This window comes from Megalobrama amblycephala, linkage group LG9 (assembly GCF_018812025.1).
Source record: "Megalobrama amblycephala isolate DHTTF-2021 linkage group LG9, ASM1881202v1, whole genome shotgun sequence".
NCBI classification, from domain to species: domain Eukaryota; kingdom Metazoa; phylum Chordata; class Actinopteri; order Cypriniformes; family Xenocyprididae; genus Megalobrama; species Megalobrama amblycephala.
The window spans coordinates 31,482,636-31,502,493 of NC_063052.1; the positions used below are offsets into that span (position 1 = coordinate 31,482,636).

At 39.4% G+C, this 19,858-nt stretch overlaps 1 protein-coding gene across 7 annotated transcripts in view; it reads right to left on the minus strand.

Moving 5' to 3' along the window:
• erf (Ets2 repressor factor) overlaps positions 1–19,858 on the minus strand; it is a 51,419-nt gene that overhangs the window by 18,088 nt on the left and 13,473 nt on the right. Inside the window, exon 1 of one of the 7 annotated variants that reach the window (XM_048202819.1) lies at positions 18,013–18,727. The exons of 5 other annotated variants lie outside the window; for them this stretch is intronic. In XM_048202819.1, coding sequence (XP_048058776.1) covers positions 18,013–18,034 — 22 coding nt within the window. In that variant the 5' untranslated portion in view covers positions 18,035–18,727. Of the gene's footprint in view, positions 1–18,012; positions 18,728–19,858 lie in introns of those variants that run through there. One more of the 7 variants, XM_048202817.1, reaches the window with a different exon arrangement.

Below are 19,858 nucleotides of genomic sequence, written 5' to 3' on the forward strand. Positions count from 1 at the left end.
AATCCGTGGCACTTGGGTAAAATATGAATGTCCATTGCAAAACAAAAAAACATGTCACATTTCTTCTGAATGATCTGCTCTCTGTCATCGTTCTTCAAGAAAGGATGCAATCTGAGCAGCGATCGTATCTAACAAACAAATGAGCCTGTGTCCAAAGTATTTATTTTTTTTCAAAATAGTGCAGCAGTTTTAGTTATAATATCCAAGCAGTGCTGTCGGATTTTGATATCCTCCCGCCATTGTCATTGCAGTAAATCTCACAACCAAAACTTTCAGCCAATGCCACGATCCAACAACGTGTGTTCTGTGTCTCTTCCCCATGCATGCACATCTACACAGACACACATCAGTCTCGAATATTATGCAGCAAGCCATATTTTATAATTGTATAAAATAATCGAGCACAAATACGGCTGAGATGCCAAATTCAGCGGCAGCTGAGGTAACATGACGGCTCACAGACAGCAGCGCAATATACCTGTCACTCAAGTGACCACGCCCTTAATTATGCAGAACTTTAAGGCTTAATATAATTTAAACGGATAAGTTATAAAAAAATTCACCCCCCTCAGAGTTGTCATGAAGGGCAAAAATAGCAGTATAGACCAAAACCACAATTTGAACCAACTTGTAAACATGTTTTTTTCTGCTATAAACTTGGCCAATTTAACATGGGACTCTATGAGATTCTGCTCTCTTTTGGAGCCTGTCCCTAGCGGCCAGTCGATGAATCGCAGTTTAAGTTACTTCCGTATTGGCTTCACGAGAGAAAGGGGGAGGTTGCCGCTTGATTAGGCCTTAAAGTGACAGCAGTATAATATACAGTACCTGCTGCTGTCTGTCTTAAAGTTAATCAAACAACAAAAGACAAAGAAAATAAATCTTGACTGAATAATTTTTGCTACTTTAATAATGATTAAGATATATATAAATATTTAATACAGTGAAGACTATGCAGTGTTATTTCACATTTGATTACTTTATTCAATTTCTGCACCTATAAACTACTGTCAGACCTACCTGAAAACACTGTTTATTTCATTTGTATCCATGTTCTATTGTATTTATTTGTGCTACAGCTTGTAGTTTTTCTTATTTTATTACTGACTGTTCACTTGTCTTTAATAATGTAGTACATTTATGTTAGTTAGGCTAGCAGTTTTTGCGGTTGTATCGAAATTGGAATAGCGAATAGAAATTTCACTGATACCTAATGTCGGTATCCTAACCTAATTTACAATACAAGGTTACATGGGTCCAAAACAACAAAAACAATAACCATTTTCTTTTACTTGTTACTTTTTTGCGACTGGACCAGCAGAAAAAAAGCCTTAGCATCAAGCCCTGTATTGTTCCACAGGAAAAATTTGAACACACTAACCAGAAAAAGGTGATCAGTGGATAACAGACAGACAGAGAAAGGGGAGCATATGGAGAGAGCGAGTCAACCAGAAAGAGAGAACAAACACTCAGGTTGAGAGGAGAGGATCAAAGCGTCGGCCAGTCATCTGTAGATGCGCAGTGTTAGCCTGCAGCCCTCACATGATCGCCGCCATGCACTCTTACATAACTCGCTGTGTATATTTGTCTGCCCACAACACAGTCATGCCTCCTCTTGCCAACCCTGATGGTAAAGGTTCAGGGTTGTTGCCCCTAACAGGCAGCAGACAGGCACGTAAATGCCTACGTTTCATCTCTTTCACCCCTAAAAGCAAATAAAAACCTTTGGGATCCATTTGAGCTGGCGGTGCAGTGCTAACTGGAGAAGGTGTGCTGATACTCTGCTGGTTAATCTCTAGTTACCTAGTGAAGGGTCAGGCCAACGGTGTGAGTTTCTTGGGGACATTGGCAAGATGCAGAAAGAGGCAGAGTAACTGTCTGAAAGTGGATGAATGATAAATTATATTATAAATTCAGCAAACCAATGGAATTTGCTTATATAATTAAAGGATTAGTTCACTTGAGAATTAAAATTTGATCATTTACTCACCCCATGTCATCCAAGATGTTTGTCTTTCTTTCTTCAGTTGAAAAGAAATTAAGGTTTTTGAGGAAAACATTCCAGGATTTTTCTCAATATAGTGGACTTCATCAAGGTACAATGGGTTGAAGATCCAAATTGCAGTTTGGTGACCTTTAATCAGCAATTTTCTTAAAATAAATAAATAAATAAATAAAACTGTACATAATTTTTAACCACAAATGCTTGTATTGCACTAGCTCTGCACATGACGTAATCACAAAGACTGTCAAACAACAATGTCAAACAATTTTGAATTTTTTTTCAGTTTTTCGCCCTACCGTGGTACTTATGTCACGTGTGACCTTTCCAACATGATTACGTAATGCATGGCGCATTGCAGAGCTAGTGCAAAACAAGCATTTGTGGTTAAAAAGCATATACTATACTTTTTTTTTTCCTTTTTTTTTTTTAAATGACCAATCGTTTCGCTAGACATGACCTTTATTCCTCGGCTGGGATCATGTAGAGCCCTTTGAAGCTTCACCCCAGTGAAGTCCACTATATGGATAAAAAATCCTGGGATGTTTTCCTCAAAAACCTTAATTTCTTTTCGACTGAAGAAAGAAAGACAAAAACATCTTGGATGACATGGGGGTGAGTATTAGGCGCTTCCAAATGAATTTTATTGATATTCCATTGATGCTAGTAAAGGGGTGCCAACACAGCGCAATGGTTTACAGTTGCACTTAGATGCAAATTGGATGCTAGTAAAATATGTAATGAAGTAGGCTGGCTTATACACTAACATTAAAATCCATTTGTTACGGTAAACATTTAAATGGCAACAATTCACCAAATATTTCACCAATATCGCATTTTCATTAATATCATTGCACAGCAGGTCGAGTAAATAAGCATGGTCAACAGCATTCAAAACTGAACTGGTGTGGTAGCAAGGTAAACAATGTGACAGAGCTTTAATTTAGGATGTGTTTGCTGACATGCAGCACAACTAGCTCATTTGACTGAACAATAACACGTTATTGTATGCTGCAAGTGCGACAGGAATTGTTATCACTTTAACTGTAAATAAGTCAAGGTTGATTGATCACAGCAGGCTATTTCCATCAGGGCCACCGCTGAAGTCCACAGACGCATGGCGACATACAAACAAAATTGAAATGCAGTGACAGAACTGGCATAAGCAACAGATTTACACAGAGCGCAACATCTCTACAATAAGAGTTAGTTAAGAGTTGACAGTGAAATGCGACAGACACAAACAAGCGATAAAAGACTGCATGCATAAATAGTCAATATTAAAATACTACAGCATTTTAAATAAAAAATAAAACAGTACAATCCTAAAAATCAATCATTTAAAACAGAATTTAGGCATCAAAACTTTAGAATGTACATTTAACATTTAATGGGGGTTAAAATGTTCTTTAAAAAGTGACAAACGTCATCTAAAATGTAACAATAGGGGTAAAGAGAATGTACAATAAACATTTTACTGACGAATACAAAATTTAGAAGAAAAAAAAAAGTGCATTCCTCGTTTTATTATTAAAATATTGACATTTTAAGCATTAAACACCATTCATAAATAATCTAAATGCAACCAAAATGTAAATCCAAACCAAAAAAAAAACGTCCAACTGCAACTACCTGAGGGAAAAATGTTAAAGCATCTACATTTTTCCACAAGACTGTAGACTCTACTATCCCAAGAGTATGAAAATAATTCAGCATGTGCCAACAATCTACATTATAGTCACAATACGGATAATCAGTCTCCTTGATCTAAAGTGTGTGTGATGTCGCGCACTTGGACAGGTGTTTTGGGAACACTTTAACCCAAATACGAGAGAACTGAGGGCAAAAGGGATCAAGTGTTTGATTACATTTACACGTTATCCTCTGCGTTAAGCGAGGTCATTTTGCCACCCATGTTACACCGTGAGGGTATTTCCCACCCAGGCAGCGACTGAAGAGCGCCTTGTGTCGCCAAGGAGGAGCCATTAGCCATGTCTAATACTTTCACAGCTGTGGCTCCGTAAGCTAAACATCTAGTAGCTGTTATTTTCATGTCTACAATCTTCATGTCAACACCAGCGAGACCAAAAACTCCAGTTACCGGCACACGGCGGTGGAGACAGCGCTCCAGATGTCCGGGACGCCGCAGTGCGACGGCCAACTCTGCCCAGACAGAAACCAGACGCGTCACAGGGGAGTTCCTCGTAGGGATATGATTAAATCAACCATAAATGGTCAGGCAGGGCGCGTTTCTGGGCCAATTTTCCTGCTATGTGAGGACTGCTGAGCATGAGGAGCAGCCTGCGACGGCCGTCTGCCAAACAATCCTTACCAACAGGCCTGTGCAGGTCTCCTGAACTGCGCGTGCACTCGCTAACCGGGCCAGCGAGTATCACCAAAAACCTTTCTGAAACATTAGCCTACATCTTGTACCTCATATGACACAAAAAAATTGTTGAAATGCATGTGTTTGGGGTCAATTTGTAAAACGAACATGATCCCTGCAGGACTATACACTTTTCTGCATGTGTGCTCTTCCAAAACTTGCCTGGTATTTAGATTTAAGCTGACATGAAAGTCAAGAATTTAGCTGTACAAAAGTTCAGTGTCAATCAAGCACTAATTTTGGATTTGCTTTAGAAAGCAAATGTTTGAATAATCAAGTATACAAAAGTGCACAGCTTATGGCCTGCTGTTTGACCCGGTGTACATGTAAACATGGCATTCTCACGGTGTTGCTGATATCATTAACAAAAAGTAAAATCTAAATGAAATTCATTCATTTATTAAGTGAAATACTCTGTGATAAAAAAAAAAAAAAAAAAAACTAAAGTATATTTCCATGCCCCCAAAACTTAAACTTATTTTAAAATAAAGGCAACTACAATTTAATGATATTTTTTGATACTCAATTTTAAACCTGTACAACCAGTCTTCATTAAAGATGAAAATGCACTATATATTTTTTTAACTGTGTGAGTAATGACAGTGTTAAAGGGATAGCTCACACAAAAATGAAAATTATCCCATTATTTACTCACCCTCAAGCCATCCTAGGTGTATATGACTATCTTCTTTCAGACAAACCCAATCAGATATATTTAATAATATCCTGACTCTTCCAAGCTTTATGAATGGGGGCTGTCTGCCAGAAACTAGTTATTATAGTTAATAAAGTTTAAATATGGATATTTTTCTTATAAAAACCCATCGCTCCAATTCAGGCCTTTATTAACCCCCTGGAGTCATATGGATTATTTTTATGATGTATAGATGCACTTTTTTGGGTTTCAAAATCATGCCCCCCATTCACTACAGTTATAAAGCTTAGAAGAGCAAGGATATTTTTTAAAAATATCTCAGATTGTGTTCATTTGAAAGAAGATGCACCTAGTCATATACACTTAGGATGGCTTGAGGGTGAGTAAATCATGCGATAATTTTCATTTTTTGGTGAACTATCCCTTTAAACATGTAAATGAATTTAAGCTAAAATCAAATTAAAATAATGCACAAAAACTAATTTAATGAAAACCGAAAACTTCAAACCACTTATATTACATGAAATAATTATGTCTATACTTGCATATCTCTTAAAGGTGCAATATGTAAGAATTTTGCAGTAAAATATCCAAAAACCACTAGGCCAGTGTTATATATTTTGTTCACTTGAGTACTTACAATATCCCAAATGTTTGCAACTATTTGTAAATTGTGTGAAAATTAACATTTTAATCAAGGTTCCATAGGCATCATACCCGCATTACCCTTGGTTTCCGGTTTTATTTTGTAGAAACCATAGAAACACCAAAGACGCTTTAATATTTACCTGTTTTAATAGACAAGGGAACAACTGTTTTGATACATTTATAGACAGAAAACTAATTGTTATATAGCTCAACACATTTAGTCATTGTTTAAATATAATTTTCTTGATTTTTACCATGTTTTTTTTACCAAGCCTCAGAGAAAAACACTATTTTGTCAAGTAGCTAACATAGCATAATCAGATGCAGCTTTATTTTTAGTAACAGTTATACAGCATTTTCTCCATCATACAATAAGTTTTAAATTAATTGCATGCCATTTATCAACACAAGCCATCTAGCATTTAATATGATATTCTAAAATCGATCTATCTTACTGCAATGTGCAACAGTGTCTCACAGCAGCCGCCGAGTGAACGCACAGAGTAACGTTATAACATTTTCAACACACTCAAATGTATCTAATATGATAAACAGAGCTGCGTTACCTCATACTCATGACCGGAAAAGCGGAAGTGGCGCCGGCGACTGCGGCATAATAAAAGTTCCGCTGCTCGAGGTGTGTTTTGCGCAATCGCTCCAGCGGCCTCGTTCAGCTCCCACAACACACGGTCCTGCTCTGCTTTATACTACAGTAACGTTAATAATCGCATCCATGAACATGATTTCTTCCTGAGTTCTATCCCAATTGTTTTCCACCGGCTGAGAGGTGAAGACCACATGTTCCAAGATTCCGCTCTCAAACTTGGCATTATCAAGCTACGCCTTTGTTTTGAATAGGCCTCTAGTAACCTCTAACGGACAGAAAATATTACATATAGCACCTTTAAGAGTTTACGAATATAAGATTATAGGATACTCAATATGAAACCTAAATAGTACCCCCAAAGAAAACAAAAAGTTGTTTAAAACATGATTTACGAGTGCAAAAAAAAAAAAAGTTAAAAAGCAGCAGAAAACAGCAACCTCTTTAGTTCACTGGAAATGTGAAATCTCCAAGATTTAATCTTAAAAGTCTCCCAGCCATCATGTTCTCTTCATCAGAGTGTTAAATCACACACTCCAGTGGCCTTCGCTCAGGCAGCCGAGCAAAAGTCATTAGAACCGCCGAGGTTGCAAGGGTGATAGTGGCATTACGTTTTATCAGCAAGACGTGGATTTCTAATATCTTATCACAGTAAAGCTTTCATCTTGGCTTTATCTCCTGCTGGGAGCCACTTCTACATGAACTTTTTAACCGATTTCTTTTCCTTCCCCCACTTCTGTTCGCACTTAGTCATGGCCAGAGAAGATCAATCAGAGGAAAACCAGTGCAGATCTGCTTGATTTTTCCGGTTCCAGATACTGGTTCAAGATAAGAAAACCCAAAAAAAACTGATAAGACGTCTATGACACAAAGGTCAATCTAGATGTTTTTAATGCTGCATCTACACAGGTGGAGTTGTTTTCACCAAGCTAGTTCACCCAAAAATCTGTCATCACTTACTCACCCTCGTTTCATTCTAAACCTGACGAAATAAGGAAGACGTTTTGAAGAATGTTTGACTTTCATTGTATGGGCAAAAAAAAATAAAAAAAAAAACTGACTGGGGCATCTTTCAAAATATCTTTCTGGGGTCCAAAGAAGAAAAGGTCTAACAGGTTTGAAATGAAATGAGGGTGAGTAACTGATGACAGGATTTTCATTTTTAGGTGAACTACCCCTTTAAATCTGAGATACTCCAAACCAGCAACATTGTGCATGGTAATGCTAAAGAGAACCTCACCCTTCTGGTCTTTAAGGGCAGGTGGAAGTCAGCCAGATTGAATCTGGCTACAATCATCAAGCTCAGCATTTTCTCCTTGATGCTCCAAGCTCATTCAGAGCAGCTAATTTTAACTGCCATCACCCTGCCTATGCCAGATTATACAGGGTTGGGCAGGACTGACCAGGAGAACTCTTCTCCAGAGTTGCCGAAAACAGCAACACAAACTTAAACTGACTTAGCTGAGCAATAAACATGGTGTGCGACTGTCTCGCCCGGTCACTGCGCTCCCTATTATTGGTCTGTTCAGAAGACAGCTTACTAAATTCTCTACGGTGTTCCCTCCTAGTTGTGGGCTTTGATTCCGTTTCTTCCTCGTCCAGTTGTCGGAGATCATTGTTCTATTACTGGCATTTCCACGTGGCTGCAACTTGCGATAGACGCCGTACCTACCCCTTGCAGCAATGCAAAGCCTTGCAAGTTTCTGTCGTGCTAAAAACGAGGCGTATTCGCTGGTGAACCCTGCAATTTCCATGATGTTGAAAACAGGATTTAAGACAATTCTGCAGCAACAACATCTAAAAGATAGCATTTAACACAAAGCTCGGCTACTTGTTGCAACATGTTTGAAGACGTTCTCAGTTGATATCCCTATTGTGAGATTTACCTGTCAATTGGGGGATGGGGATGGGTATTCAACTGATATGCAAAATCAGTCGAGTTTGCTAATGTTGATTCAAAAGATATACTAAAAAAAATAGTCATCATAACAGCATCATTCAAACCTTGAGTGCCGTATTTGAAGTAGCGGGTGGAGCCAACATTGAAATAAACCTAAGCTTGCATTTTGCCAATGATGCAACGTCTGATAAAGTGAAATGGCAATGTGATTGTCTGATTTCAAACCCTGGCACCCTGCTGAGAGCGGTGATTGGTCCACATCAACAGCAAGAAAGCACTATTAAACCCAAAGGCTGGCTAGGAGACAGTCATCTGGGCCCCAGGTGATTCTCTAGATTGTATGTGTGTGACCTGGCTGAGAAGTGTGTGTGTGTCTATGTGTCTTGTGGAATGTCTAAAGAAAAGCGAATGAGTGTGAGAGTGTGGTAGACAGGAGACTAGGTGTCTGAATATCTCCATGGGGACCCTGGAGGCAACGTTTGGTGTGTTCAACCTCCCCCATTAACAACTAACCACAGAAGCACTTCTATGACTTAGCTTTAAAATCAACATAAAATTGCATTCGCATTTTACTTTACTTAATGTTCAACAATATTCAAAAAGTTACTTGAGGGCAATAAAACCATTTGGGGCTCTTTTAAAGTATTTTAATGCAATAAACCATCTTAAAAATGCAAAGCTCAAAAAGCTATTGCAATGACCAAAGATGTCTGTTCTTGGAAGAAGAATCATGTCAATGTTTATGCAATGGTTTTACTGTGTTAACAGTCAAAAAAGCTGAAGAACAGCATGAAAATTTGAGAATCAACTCTAAGGGTGTGTTCACACTTGTAGTTTGGTTTGCTTGGTTTGTCTGGTCTGGACCAAAACAAAAAAACAATTTAGTCCTGGGGCCGTTTCAGAAAGGAGGTTAAGTGAAAACTCTGAGTATGTTAACCCTGAAATGAGGGAAACTCTGGGTTTTCCGTTTCAGAATGGGAGGTATGTCAAACCCGAGAAAGCAGGTCTTCACCGAGAAAGTCAAGCCGAGAAAGTCAAGCCTGTTTCTGAAAGAGAGGTAACTTATACTCAGAGTCAGTTACCATGGTAACTCACTCTGTGAACCTAACCTGGTCAGGAGCAGGTTTTCTTCAGGAAACCCAGAGTTTCTATCGGTCTCCTCCCCCTTTTTAAAGTGCTAGTGATGTTTAAATAGTTCATTCATTCGTTCATGCTGCAAAAATGCTTTTCGTACAGAGTATTTTTTGTCTTATTTCAAGTAAATTAAGAGCATTTAGTAAAATTATCAATATCTGCCAGTGTGGTAATAAAAATAATCTTAATGCAAATGGAAAACAAGATTATTCGGAGTGTCTATTACTAAGTGCAAATTTACAGTAGCTCCGCCCACAAATGTCAGACCAGGTTAAAACTGACGCACGTTCTTGTGGCTGCAGTGGTGTAGACGGTAATGCGGAGAATTAACTTGTGATGCGAATGACTGGGTTCGAATCCGCCTTCTGCCGAGCTCGCTATTCTCCCTTTTCCCATCACATATCTCATCAGAAAGGCATTTATTTTCAATAAAAATGAAGAAAATGTTCTAAAAGTGGAAGTAAATTGCCTAACAAGTGTTTAATAATGATAAAATAATTTACCCTGTTATTATTGCATCCTGTTAAATTATTTTTTTTATTATTCTTATTTTTATTTACTTTTTTTTGCATGTGGGATACCATGATAATGAATATTAGTTCAATAACTTACCATTCTACCAGTTTTCACCTTTGATATTTTAACAGTGATAAGAATTAAACTTGCATTGACTAACTCAATTCAGAACTAACTCAGAATTGAACTAACTCAATTCAGCTTTTCTGAAACTGAAAACTCAGAGTTTCCCATTTCAGGGTAAGTCAACTCAGAGTTCAAGTTTTAACTTATTGAAACGGGCCCCTGGTCTGCTTAGCATTCATATTGGCATTTTTAACACTATACCGTTCATCTGGATTAGGGGTGTAACAATATATTGTGCCACAATATATCACAAAATATCGTAATTTGTGGGTCCTGATGCCAAATGTCTTATGTTACCAGTAAAAAGTGGCCTACATTATTTTAAATATATCTAGTCAGTAATAGAGTGCAAACATATTCATCTAAATTGAATTTGTTTCAGTGTTAGAATCATGAATATTTTTATTCTGGTGTCACCATTGTCATGGGCATTGGGTTACCAGCACCAAGTCCAAACCTATTCATTTCCTCTCCCAATGTAATACCAAATTTAGCATTTTAATTAACAGTACTTTTTTTTTTTTTTAATCCTTTTACCATGTGTCTTGGAGTATCGCAATGATATTGTATCGTGATATGTATCGAAGAGTGACATGAGAGTATCGTTACACCCATAATAGGGAGGGATACATTCAAAAACTGATTGGACAGCTTTTATGATGTATATTTCATGACAGAACTTGCTTTTGCTAAATGTGCTCATTGTATGTGCGTAGCCTACATATGATGGCATTTTGACCAGCTTAGAACTTGTGAAGACCTTATAAAATGTGTAAAGTAGTTAAAACAGCGACAGGAATCCCTCTGTCACACACACATATGAATATCTGGTGCGAGGAGACGTGGTTCTGATGCCTGTACTGAACTGAAACGGACAACATTGTAACTATGACGAGAAAAAACAGGTATGCTTGAGCAGTCTTTCCTTTTTAGGGTTGCATATTGTGACAATGTCCTGTTTTTGGTTGGTTTACATGTCTGTCGTCCGTGTTGTTCATATTTTATTCGAACCACACTAGAGTTTGGGTGAAAGTGGGTCGAGACCCATCTTTTTAGCAGTCTCAGTAACAGACTAACAGAGCAATCGTGCCAGGGTACGCTTTAATCGAACCAAACAAGTGTGAACACACCCTAAATGTCAAATCTAAGATATTAGATAAGCAAGTCAACCTCACCAATTAACTAGACAACCAGTCGACTAGCCATCTTTAATAGCTTAAGGAAAAAAGAACTGTTCTTCTTAAAAAAAAAAAACAAGTTTACAAATCAATTAAGCACATTAAGACCAGGAGTGCGTATTCAGAAAGTAAACAGGTGTCAATTTTGATTTCATGTTGACTTTAATTCCACTTTCCTCCTCCATATCAGTGTGTAGTATTACGTAGTTTCCTAGACACTATTTCAAAGAGTACAACAATGACTGTAGAGCATTGCGCATTCGACGCCGATACCACCCATCTGGAATTAAGAACGAGCAAGAACGTAAGATCACAAAAGAGATCAAGCACATGATGGAGTGGAAAAAGAGGTGGCGGTGTGGGGCAGAGAACGAGAAGTCAATAGATTGCCTCTTTTCAAGTTCTGTGTTGTGGTTAGGTCTCTAGACTCTGTCTTCACTTTCATTTTCCTCCAAAGAGGAACGCACATGCACACACACAGTTGCTGGCGGCACACGGCGTGGCTCCAGCTGTGGGATTAGAACGCCGTCTCCACGGTCGCTCCTTGTTTTCTCTCCCACCCCGGGCCAAGACTGCAGCACCAAAACCCTCGCCAATCCTTTCCCTCGCTGCTAATGGGGCTTTCATTTACAAGCTTTCCATTAGCGCACAGACATCAAGCCTCCGCAAACTATGCGTAGCCACATGTCAGTCACAGCCACTAGCTCTTGACGAAGTTAGAATTAGGCTAAACGTCCCATTGAGGCCGGCACAACTTTATAGGTCGTTCTACTTGAAACCACATGGTTAAAGGGTCTGGAAATCACCTAAGTGCCACGAGACTTCAGAATCCCACTGAAAACGTTCGTTTCGCAAATAATTTTGTCTTTTAATACTCTAATTTCCACTGTTCTGCAAAAGTGGCTGAAAGTTCCACTGCCACATTCAATGGCCTACACGGAATCAGAAACCCACTGACAGGTTCTGAAAGCACTCTCTCCTCCACACAGACCTCCGTGACTCAGATCAAGAGCCCAGATCGAACCTGCATGACCCCTATCTAGTATCAATCATGATCGCCGTCTCTCTCTTCCTCTCTCTCTCTCTCTCTCTCTCTATTCCCTGCCATACTGCACCAGCACTGGATCCTGCCTGCAAAAATAAATTGGTTGCATAAAAATAAAAGTGGGAGCGAGTCAAAGTGGCGTCACCACAAAGATGGCAGCTCAAGAGACGGAGAGAGCGCGCAACTGTGAGAATTAGGAACGTGTGTGTGCCTCCTCCTTGAGCGTAGGCTGGTGTGTGTATGTGTGTGTGTGTAATGCAACACAGACAGCAGCCATTAAAGTGGAATGTGGGGGGTCTGGGCCCCACTAATAAACTATGTGCTGCACATACATACACACACAAAACCCATACTTCAACTGTGACTTCTTGTCTTCATTACAACCATATTACGGGAATGGGGTGCACCATTGTCACAAAATCACTCTGATTTATATTTGTGACAAAAATAATACAAGAAAAATTCTAAAAAGCGGTTGAGCACAACTCAAAATAAAAATACAAAAATAAACAAAACAAAAAAAAGCTTGATGGGCGAAGCTGTGACCAAACAACAAGCTGGAATTCTTTCTAGAAATCAGATGCTTGTGCACTACATAAAATAATTTAGGAATATAGGAAAACTGATGAACTGAGCACAAAGGGGGGGAAAAAAAGTCTACTTTTTTAATATCTTGACATACTGAAGTAGTATAGATTTTAATACCATGTCAGAATCTGAGGCCATCTTCATCTTGACATGCTGTATTAATTCAAAACTTGTTGCATAAGAAGCTCAAAACTGTGCAAAAATTTAAGACAAAAATGTCTGCCTGGATGAATATGGCTTTTGCGTGTTGTTTAAAGATGCTGAATGCAAACCGTCAAATAGCTAGCGTATTTCATGGTAACAGAAATTTTAAAAAAAAAAAGTTAATTGAATTTTCTTTTCTTTTTTTAAGTGTATAAAACTAATTTGGTGGATGACTAGCCATTCCAGCATGACCCATGCACACTGAAAAAAAAAAAATCTTATTCTTAAACCTCTGATTGGCCACTGTGTTCATGCACTCAACAGATAGGTCTGTGATTGGCTACAATGATCAACACTTCAAAAACATGTTGTAAATAGACATAGTTAATGCTGTTCGCCGGGCACTTACACAGATACATACGGGAGTGTTTGAAAGCAGGCATGTTTCAGCACATCCCTAATATATCTGCTGATAGACGACTGCTTTCAAACACTGGTAATCGTCCGCTGGCAATGCTGGTCACTTTTGACAACCCTGTTTGTAATTATTTCACTGAAATGAACAAAAAAAAAACCCAAGAAACTATTTGCTACAATAAATAGGATTTTGCAATAATTCATATGAGAGATAGAGAGATTGCACAAGTGTCGTTGATTATTTGCCATAGTTCGTTTGTCTGTAGTGTGCAATATAATGTGACACAAAAACCCGATTTGTGGCATTTTCTGACGTCAACAACAAATTATCCCAATCTAGTAACCTAGCAATTTATTTTTTTTGCCCCATTCTTCCTTTTCAGATAGTTCAAAACTGAAAATAACCTACTGAATGCTCCCTAACACTTCACAACTTTCCTCACCATAAGCCTGGGCACAAACTCCAAAGGGGAATGCTCTTGAAAATGTCAGGGAAAGTATACACATCGCAAACTCACAAATTGTTACACGAGCATGACCACACACACACCAAGAGGACGGCCAAAGCCACACGCTCACACAGACAAACACACACGGGGGGAAAACTGTCAGCCGCAGTCTCGACAAAACCTCAGAGTTCCCACCAAACCGTGGTCGCCACTAGACACAACACTCCACAAGTTGGTTGAGCTCAAACCTCGGTTAGCAACCTGCTTGGCACAAAGATCCAGCTGCACTTCATTACAAACATGGGCACCTGAGTTTTGAAATGCAGATTAAAGAAAGGTGTGCTGTTAGATGACACAGCCTGAACTTTACACCACCTGAGTAAGGAAACAAAGAAAGGGAGGAAGTCGTATGAGCTGAGCAGACCGTTACAAACCGTATTGCTCATCATAAGATTCAACCCTGTATTTTGAGACAACCAGCTTGAATCAGACTGAGAAAGCTATTGATCTGAGACTACAGACAGGAAAACAAACAAAACTGACTCTAAAGAGATAGAAAGAAGAGATATAGCCAGAGATATACCTTTTGAACTAAGATGAGACATTATTCAGGTCGCAGTGATTGGATCCATCTTTCGATGCCAGAAAATGCCTTGGATAAACACAACGAGGCACAACAAGTGCTCATGACAAACTTTCCTACTATACAAAATTGTCTGTATTTTAAAGAGTTAGTTCACCCAAAAATGAAATTTCGGTCATTAATTACTCACCCTCATGTCGTTCCAAACCCGTAAGACCTTCGTTAATCTTCGGAACACAAATTGAGATATTTTTGATGAAATCCAAGAGGGGAAAAAAAACTATTTTTACTACTTTTCTAGACCTTGAAAGTGGTAATTTCGTTGCTTTCTATTGTGTTCCAAACATGAACGAAGGTCTTGCGCATGTGGAACGACATGAGGGTGAATAATTAATGACAGAAATGTAATTTTTGGGTGAACTAACCCTTTAAGCAGAACTTTTAGGAAAGAGGTTTTTATTTGAATTAACTTTAGCACTGGAAGAAGTCACTCTTATGCAAATGGAAAAATAGTAACTCTGGGGTCCATTTAATGGTGGGAAAAAAGTCTACAGATGCAACGAGAAAGCCCTAAATCACCTGGTAGTTGATATATACATTTCACTTCTGCTTGGATAATTCTCTAAATATTCTGAAAAGGCAGCCCAATATTAAGGTGGAAAGTAAATTAACATATGTCACTATAGGTCTAACCATAGTATATGAGTCTTACTGTGCAGAGCTGTACAGTGAGACTCGTATACTATGGTTAGACCTACAGCTTTGGTTAGATGTTTGTCTATACGTGTTTCCAGGAAAAAAAACAGGCCAGGAAACACAGCCAATCTACAGAGCCACATAAAACACATCAACCAATCGCATGCGCACTTCCTGAGTGACTCTAGACAGTCTAAATCATACAAGCAAGCAAGAATGATTACATGATATGTTAACTTAAAAAGCAAGACCAGTTGTCTGCAAAGAATCTCATGTCCAAACATTTGAAACCGAGAAACAAAAGGTTCCTCCATATACTAGAATGTTTGTTATGGAAAAACGGTATTTACAAACTGAAGGGTTTGGGATGAATTTGGTACAGCATTAATTGCTACATCTCTCACTGACTACTACTCATGCTTACACAAAGAGGGTAAAAAGAACAAAAAAAAGTATATGTAAAAACATCCAAATAGTGCCTCACAAAAAAAAAAAAAAAAAAAGAAACACCCATGGCACGTTTCTGCCAATGGAACAGTGAATCATACCTTGCAGCGAAAGAGAAATTATACACCCACACCTACGCTCAGCCCACCCTGACCCAGACCCTCCTTTGAAAAAATAATGGCACCCACCGCCACCCTCCCAAAGCGCTGGCTAATTGCCCATGTGGGTCCCTTAAACTTCATATGCTAGAAGAGACAACAGAGAGCCCGGTTCCAGATGTGAGACCCACATGTGGCAAACTGTTGATATAATGAATAACGCAATTGGAAAAAGGCACCAAAAATAGGCCACTTATTGGCCTACAAGGCAGACAGACAGATACCGTGCTTAGCTGGGCAGGAGTTGACGCCAAACAGAGTGCCAAAGTGCAATCAACTGATGCAACGGTGTATCTTTTTGCATAAACCCTAGTCAGATGCACATTGGAACTTTAACAGCAGACGTTTATATACAATGTAAACTGTTTTTCTGTGATCTAGGCCAAAATATGTTGCAGAAAATACTAAAATAACAGTGTAAAAAAATCTCAAACGTGAGCAAAGCAGTATGGCAGTGACTTCATACTATGACAATACTATTAACCGGCAGGTAAAATAGCTGGTTTAGGTGACTCTTTAATCCCTCGGGTGGCAAAGTAGCTATTCAAAAGAAAGGGGCCGATCTCATCGCTCCAACACAAAGCCTAGGTGACCTGGGCGGGGAACACCTCGCCTAAAAGGAACAATTTGATATGGCACAAAGACTAACCGTGCTGCTCATTTCCGTTTGTACAAACTCTGTTTAAGCACTGTTCAATCTTAAAGTAAAGGGTCGAAATGAATTCACGAACATACCTGACCTACAAATTGGGAATATTTACCCTTGATACACTTGCAGGAACTGGAACTGGAATGCCCTGGTTTAATGAAAACCACTAAGACAGCTAAGATTGGGTACTTTCTGCTACCTTTAAATCCCAATGTGTTTGGAGTTGACATGAGTTAGTAAGCGTGCGCAGAACCCCACCTCTGCACGCCTACACGAAAACGCAGACTTGCGTCCCAGACACGACGCACAACATGGAAAACTTCTACCATACCATAAGAAGGGTTACTTTATACTGCAGACCAAATGAGGGGGAGGACGAATGGAAGAATTAGCTAATGGTTTAATGCATAAGACCACGACTTCAGCGTTGGTGGAGCTCAGACACCCAACAGAGACTGAGCTGACATGAACTGGCAGCATTTTTCCATACAACCAGATGAATAATCACTAGATTATTATGAATCAAGTGGTTGTAAGGCACAGATTACAATGCAAGGCTACCACAACCGGTTTCGTTCTACAGTTTTAAGATGATAGATGAACGGCGATGCTCAGATGAGTTGGTATAAAAACTCGCCATTTTTATCTAACAGTAACTTGAGCTGAAATCTTTGACATGTTGTTATTTATATTACAATTACATACTTTAAAACCGAAAGTAACAGTGTTTTATGTTCCTGGCTATTTAAGAGTTACAGAAAAGTGTTTTGAGCTTTTCAAACAACCAGTTCAAGCAAGTTAAAGTGATTGTCAGCTTAACCAAAACGAGCCTCCATATAAAGTAAACAAAGAAAAGCAGGATTTATTTAACGACCTGGAGTAAAGCATATGAAGTTTAATTTTACATATTTAGGCACAACTCTCTCTAAAGGAACAAAACACAACAGTAAACACAAAGAAAGTAGAAATGTGAAATATCTTGTGTAAAATCCTCCAGCACACACAGAGAGGCGCTGTGATGGGATGCCACTTTCTCAGGGCCAAATGGCTGAAAGTTGCTCGCAAATGGTGGATGCCATACTGGATCAACACAAGCGGCTATAAAGCCATCTTAAACACCTTTACATTTTCTCATAAAGCTTAATGCACCTGGATAAATACGTTTATTATGTCAATCATATCTAAAACAGCCACGACTGTCTAAGTCGGGACGCCTCAAAAGTTATGAAAACTAACAGTGTGTTCCCAAATATCGATTTTAATCCATAAACGCGAACTTTTTCGTGTAAGCGAAAAAGACAGAATGACAGCTTCACAAAGAAAAAAACTGTAGATGTCCTACAATAGCGGTTTAGCCTACATGAAAACAAACGACTGATTCAAAACTCATTAAAACTAACTTTGTCAACTAGCTGCATGGTTGTTGTTGTTCTTACTTTCAACTTTACAAGCCTTTCAAAACAACACTGTATCCGTGACTTTTACCAAGACTTAAGTCGTTTTAAATACAAATATTACTAACACATCACCTAATCTAAGGGGAATTCGCGGGATGCATATGCAGACAAACTCACCTAAAACAACTCAAAACTCACTAAAATACGTTTTAGCCTTTTGCTTTTCCTAATACAGCAATCTAAAGTTGGATTAAATCGACCTGTTGTTGTTGTTGTGTGGGAAAACTTACCCGTATCGCCCGGGGTCTTCATGTTGGAGAGTATAGCCGCTTCGTTAGCAGTCGTGCTAACTGAGAAAGAGAGTGAGTGAGAAAGAGAAGAGAGAGAGAGAGATGAAATGAACTTCTTCCTCTCGGTGAGCTCAGGATCGCACACAAAACTCCTCTGTAAACTTTTCCTCCTCAAATCCAGCCCCTTCACTCGTCCTCCCCCGGTTTGTTTGGAGTTTTCGTGTTTTGTTTTTCCTCCCCAACGTGGAGGACGTTGTTGCCTTGTGGCCGGACACACTCGCTCTTTTACGGTCAGATATCGGAGCGCGTCGTGCCGATGGAGGAGGTCCGTGTCCGCGCTGAACTCCTGATTACTTCATATACGCTTCGAAGTTGCATATTCAAGCCTTCACGTTGAAACACGAGGCGAAGCCGACAAAATCAAAACAAACGAGAAGGCAGAAATGCCCGATCCACTTTTCTCCCTCTCTTTCCACGGACTTTTTCTTTTTCCACTCACTCCGTGCAACTCTCTCTCCCGTCTGCCCCCTCCCTCCTCCTCCTCTTCTTCTATCGGGGTGTCGTGTTTCGTTCTTCCAGCCACACGGGGCCGCCCACGCTGAGCGGGGGAGTAGGGGCGGAGAGCGCACGTAGCCACGCCCACTCGCCGTTTGTGCCGGGACTGGCGTCACTGCGGCGTTGCTGCGGAGACCGCCAACGCCGTCCGATCTCGACTAACATATAGCGAGGTGCAGATGACATGTTGTTGTCCCACAGAAACAGACCGAAAACCAATAAAAGCTGTCGTCAGTGGTGGTCTCGCATAACTGCAAAATATGAGCTTTGTATTAAGGGTTGTTGTGTCACTTAGTGAATAATAGTGCACCCAGAGAGTGAAAATCTGTTTACACATCATCATGTAGGCCTAGTTCCAAACCCAAATGTCTTTTCAGTGGAACTCTGTTGGAGAAGTTTAGCAGAATATTTGGCTGCTCTGTTTGCAGCATTTGTTGGAGTTCAAGCACATAAAGTAGGCTAGTCCATGCATAAGATTATATGATACTATTTTGATTCTGTCATTTTCTTAAAGACCCCATGAAATCAAAAGTGAAAGTTTTTTTAGCTTTTAGTATGAATATGTTAGCCTTAATGTTATCTATAAGGCAGTGTGCTCCAAAACAATGACAAAATTTGTATTTAGAAGCAAGGCCGTAACCACCATAGACATTGAGGGGGACAAGTCCCCCCATTAGAAATGGTAAAACTTTCCCCCCACAATATTTGATATAATGGGCTATATGCACGGAGCGTTCTTTAGAACTTAATATAAGCAAAGTCCCTTTAAGACAAGTCATTTCACTCGGCGGCCATCTTTTGGAACGCCTATCGGGCATCCAAGTGCAGCTTCTATCTCTTTGAATGGGGAACATTAAATTCTCCAAAGCTGTTTGCCAAGCTTTCGATTAAATGTCATATTTGAAGTCACCAATGAAATCTGACAACAACTGTCTCATAAATTTTGTTTTTAAACGCTCGAATCATGAAAAAAAAAAAACGATATTTTTCAGGCTGGATCAAGTTTATGCGCATGCGCAGTCCTAAATGCTCTCTTTGCATCATTTCGGAGGCGCGAGTCTGACTGTTTCTATAGAAACCGGAGCTTCTAAGCCGCTGCAGTGACGCGATGACTTTACCAATCGGCGATTGGCTCTTATTTAGAAGGCGGGACTTATTCCGCCATTTTGCGCGTTGCACTTTCTCCAATTCAAAATAATACGAGTGAGCGTCTTGTTATTCTATAGTCTTTGATATATGCCAGCTCGAAAACTTCTGGTGAGATGTCATTTGCTGGTGTGTTGAGCATCAC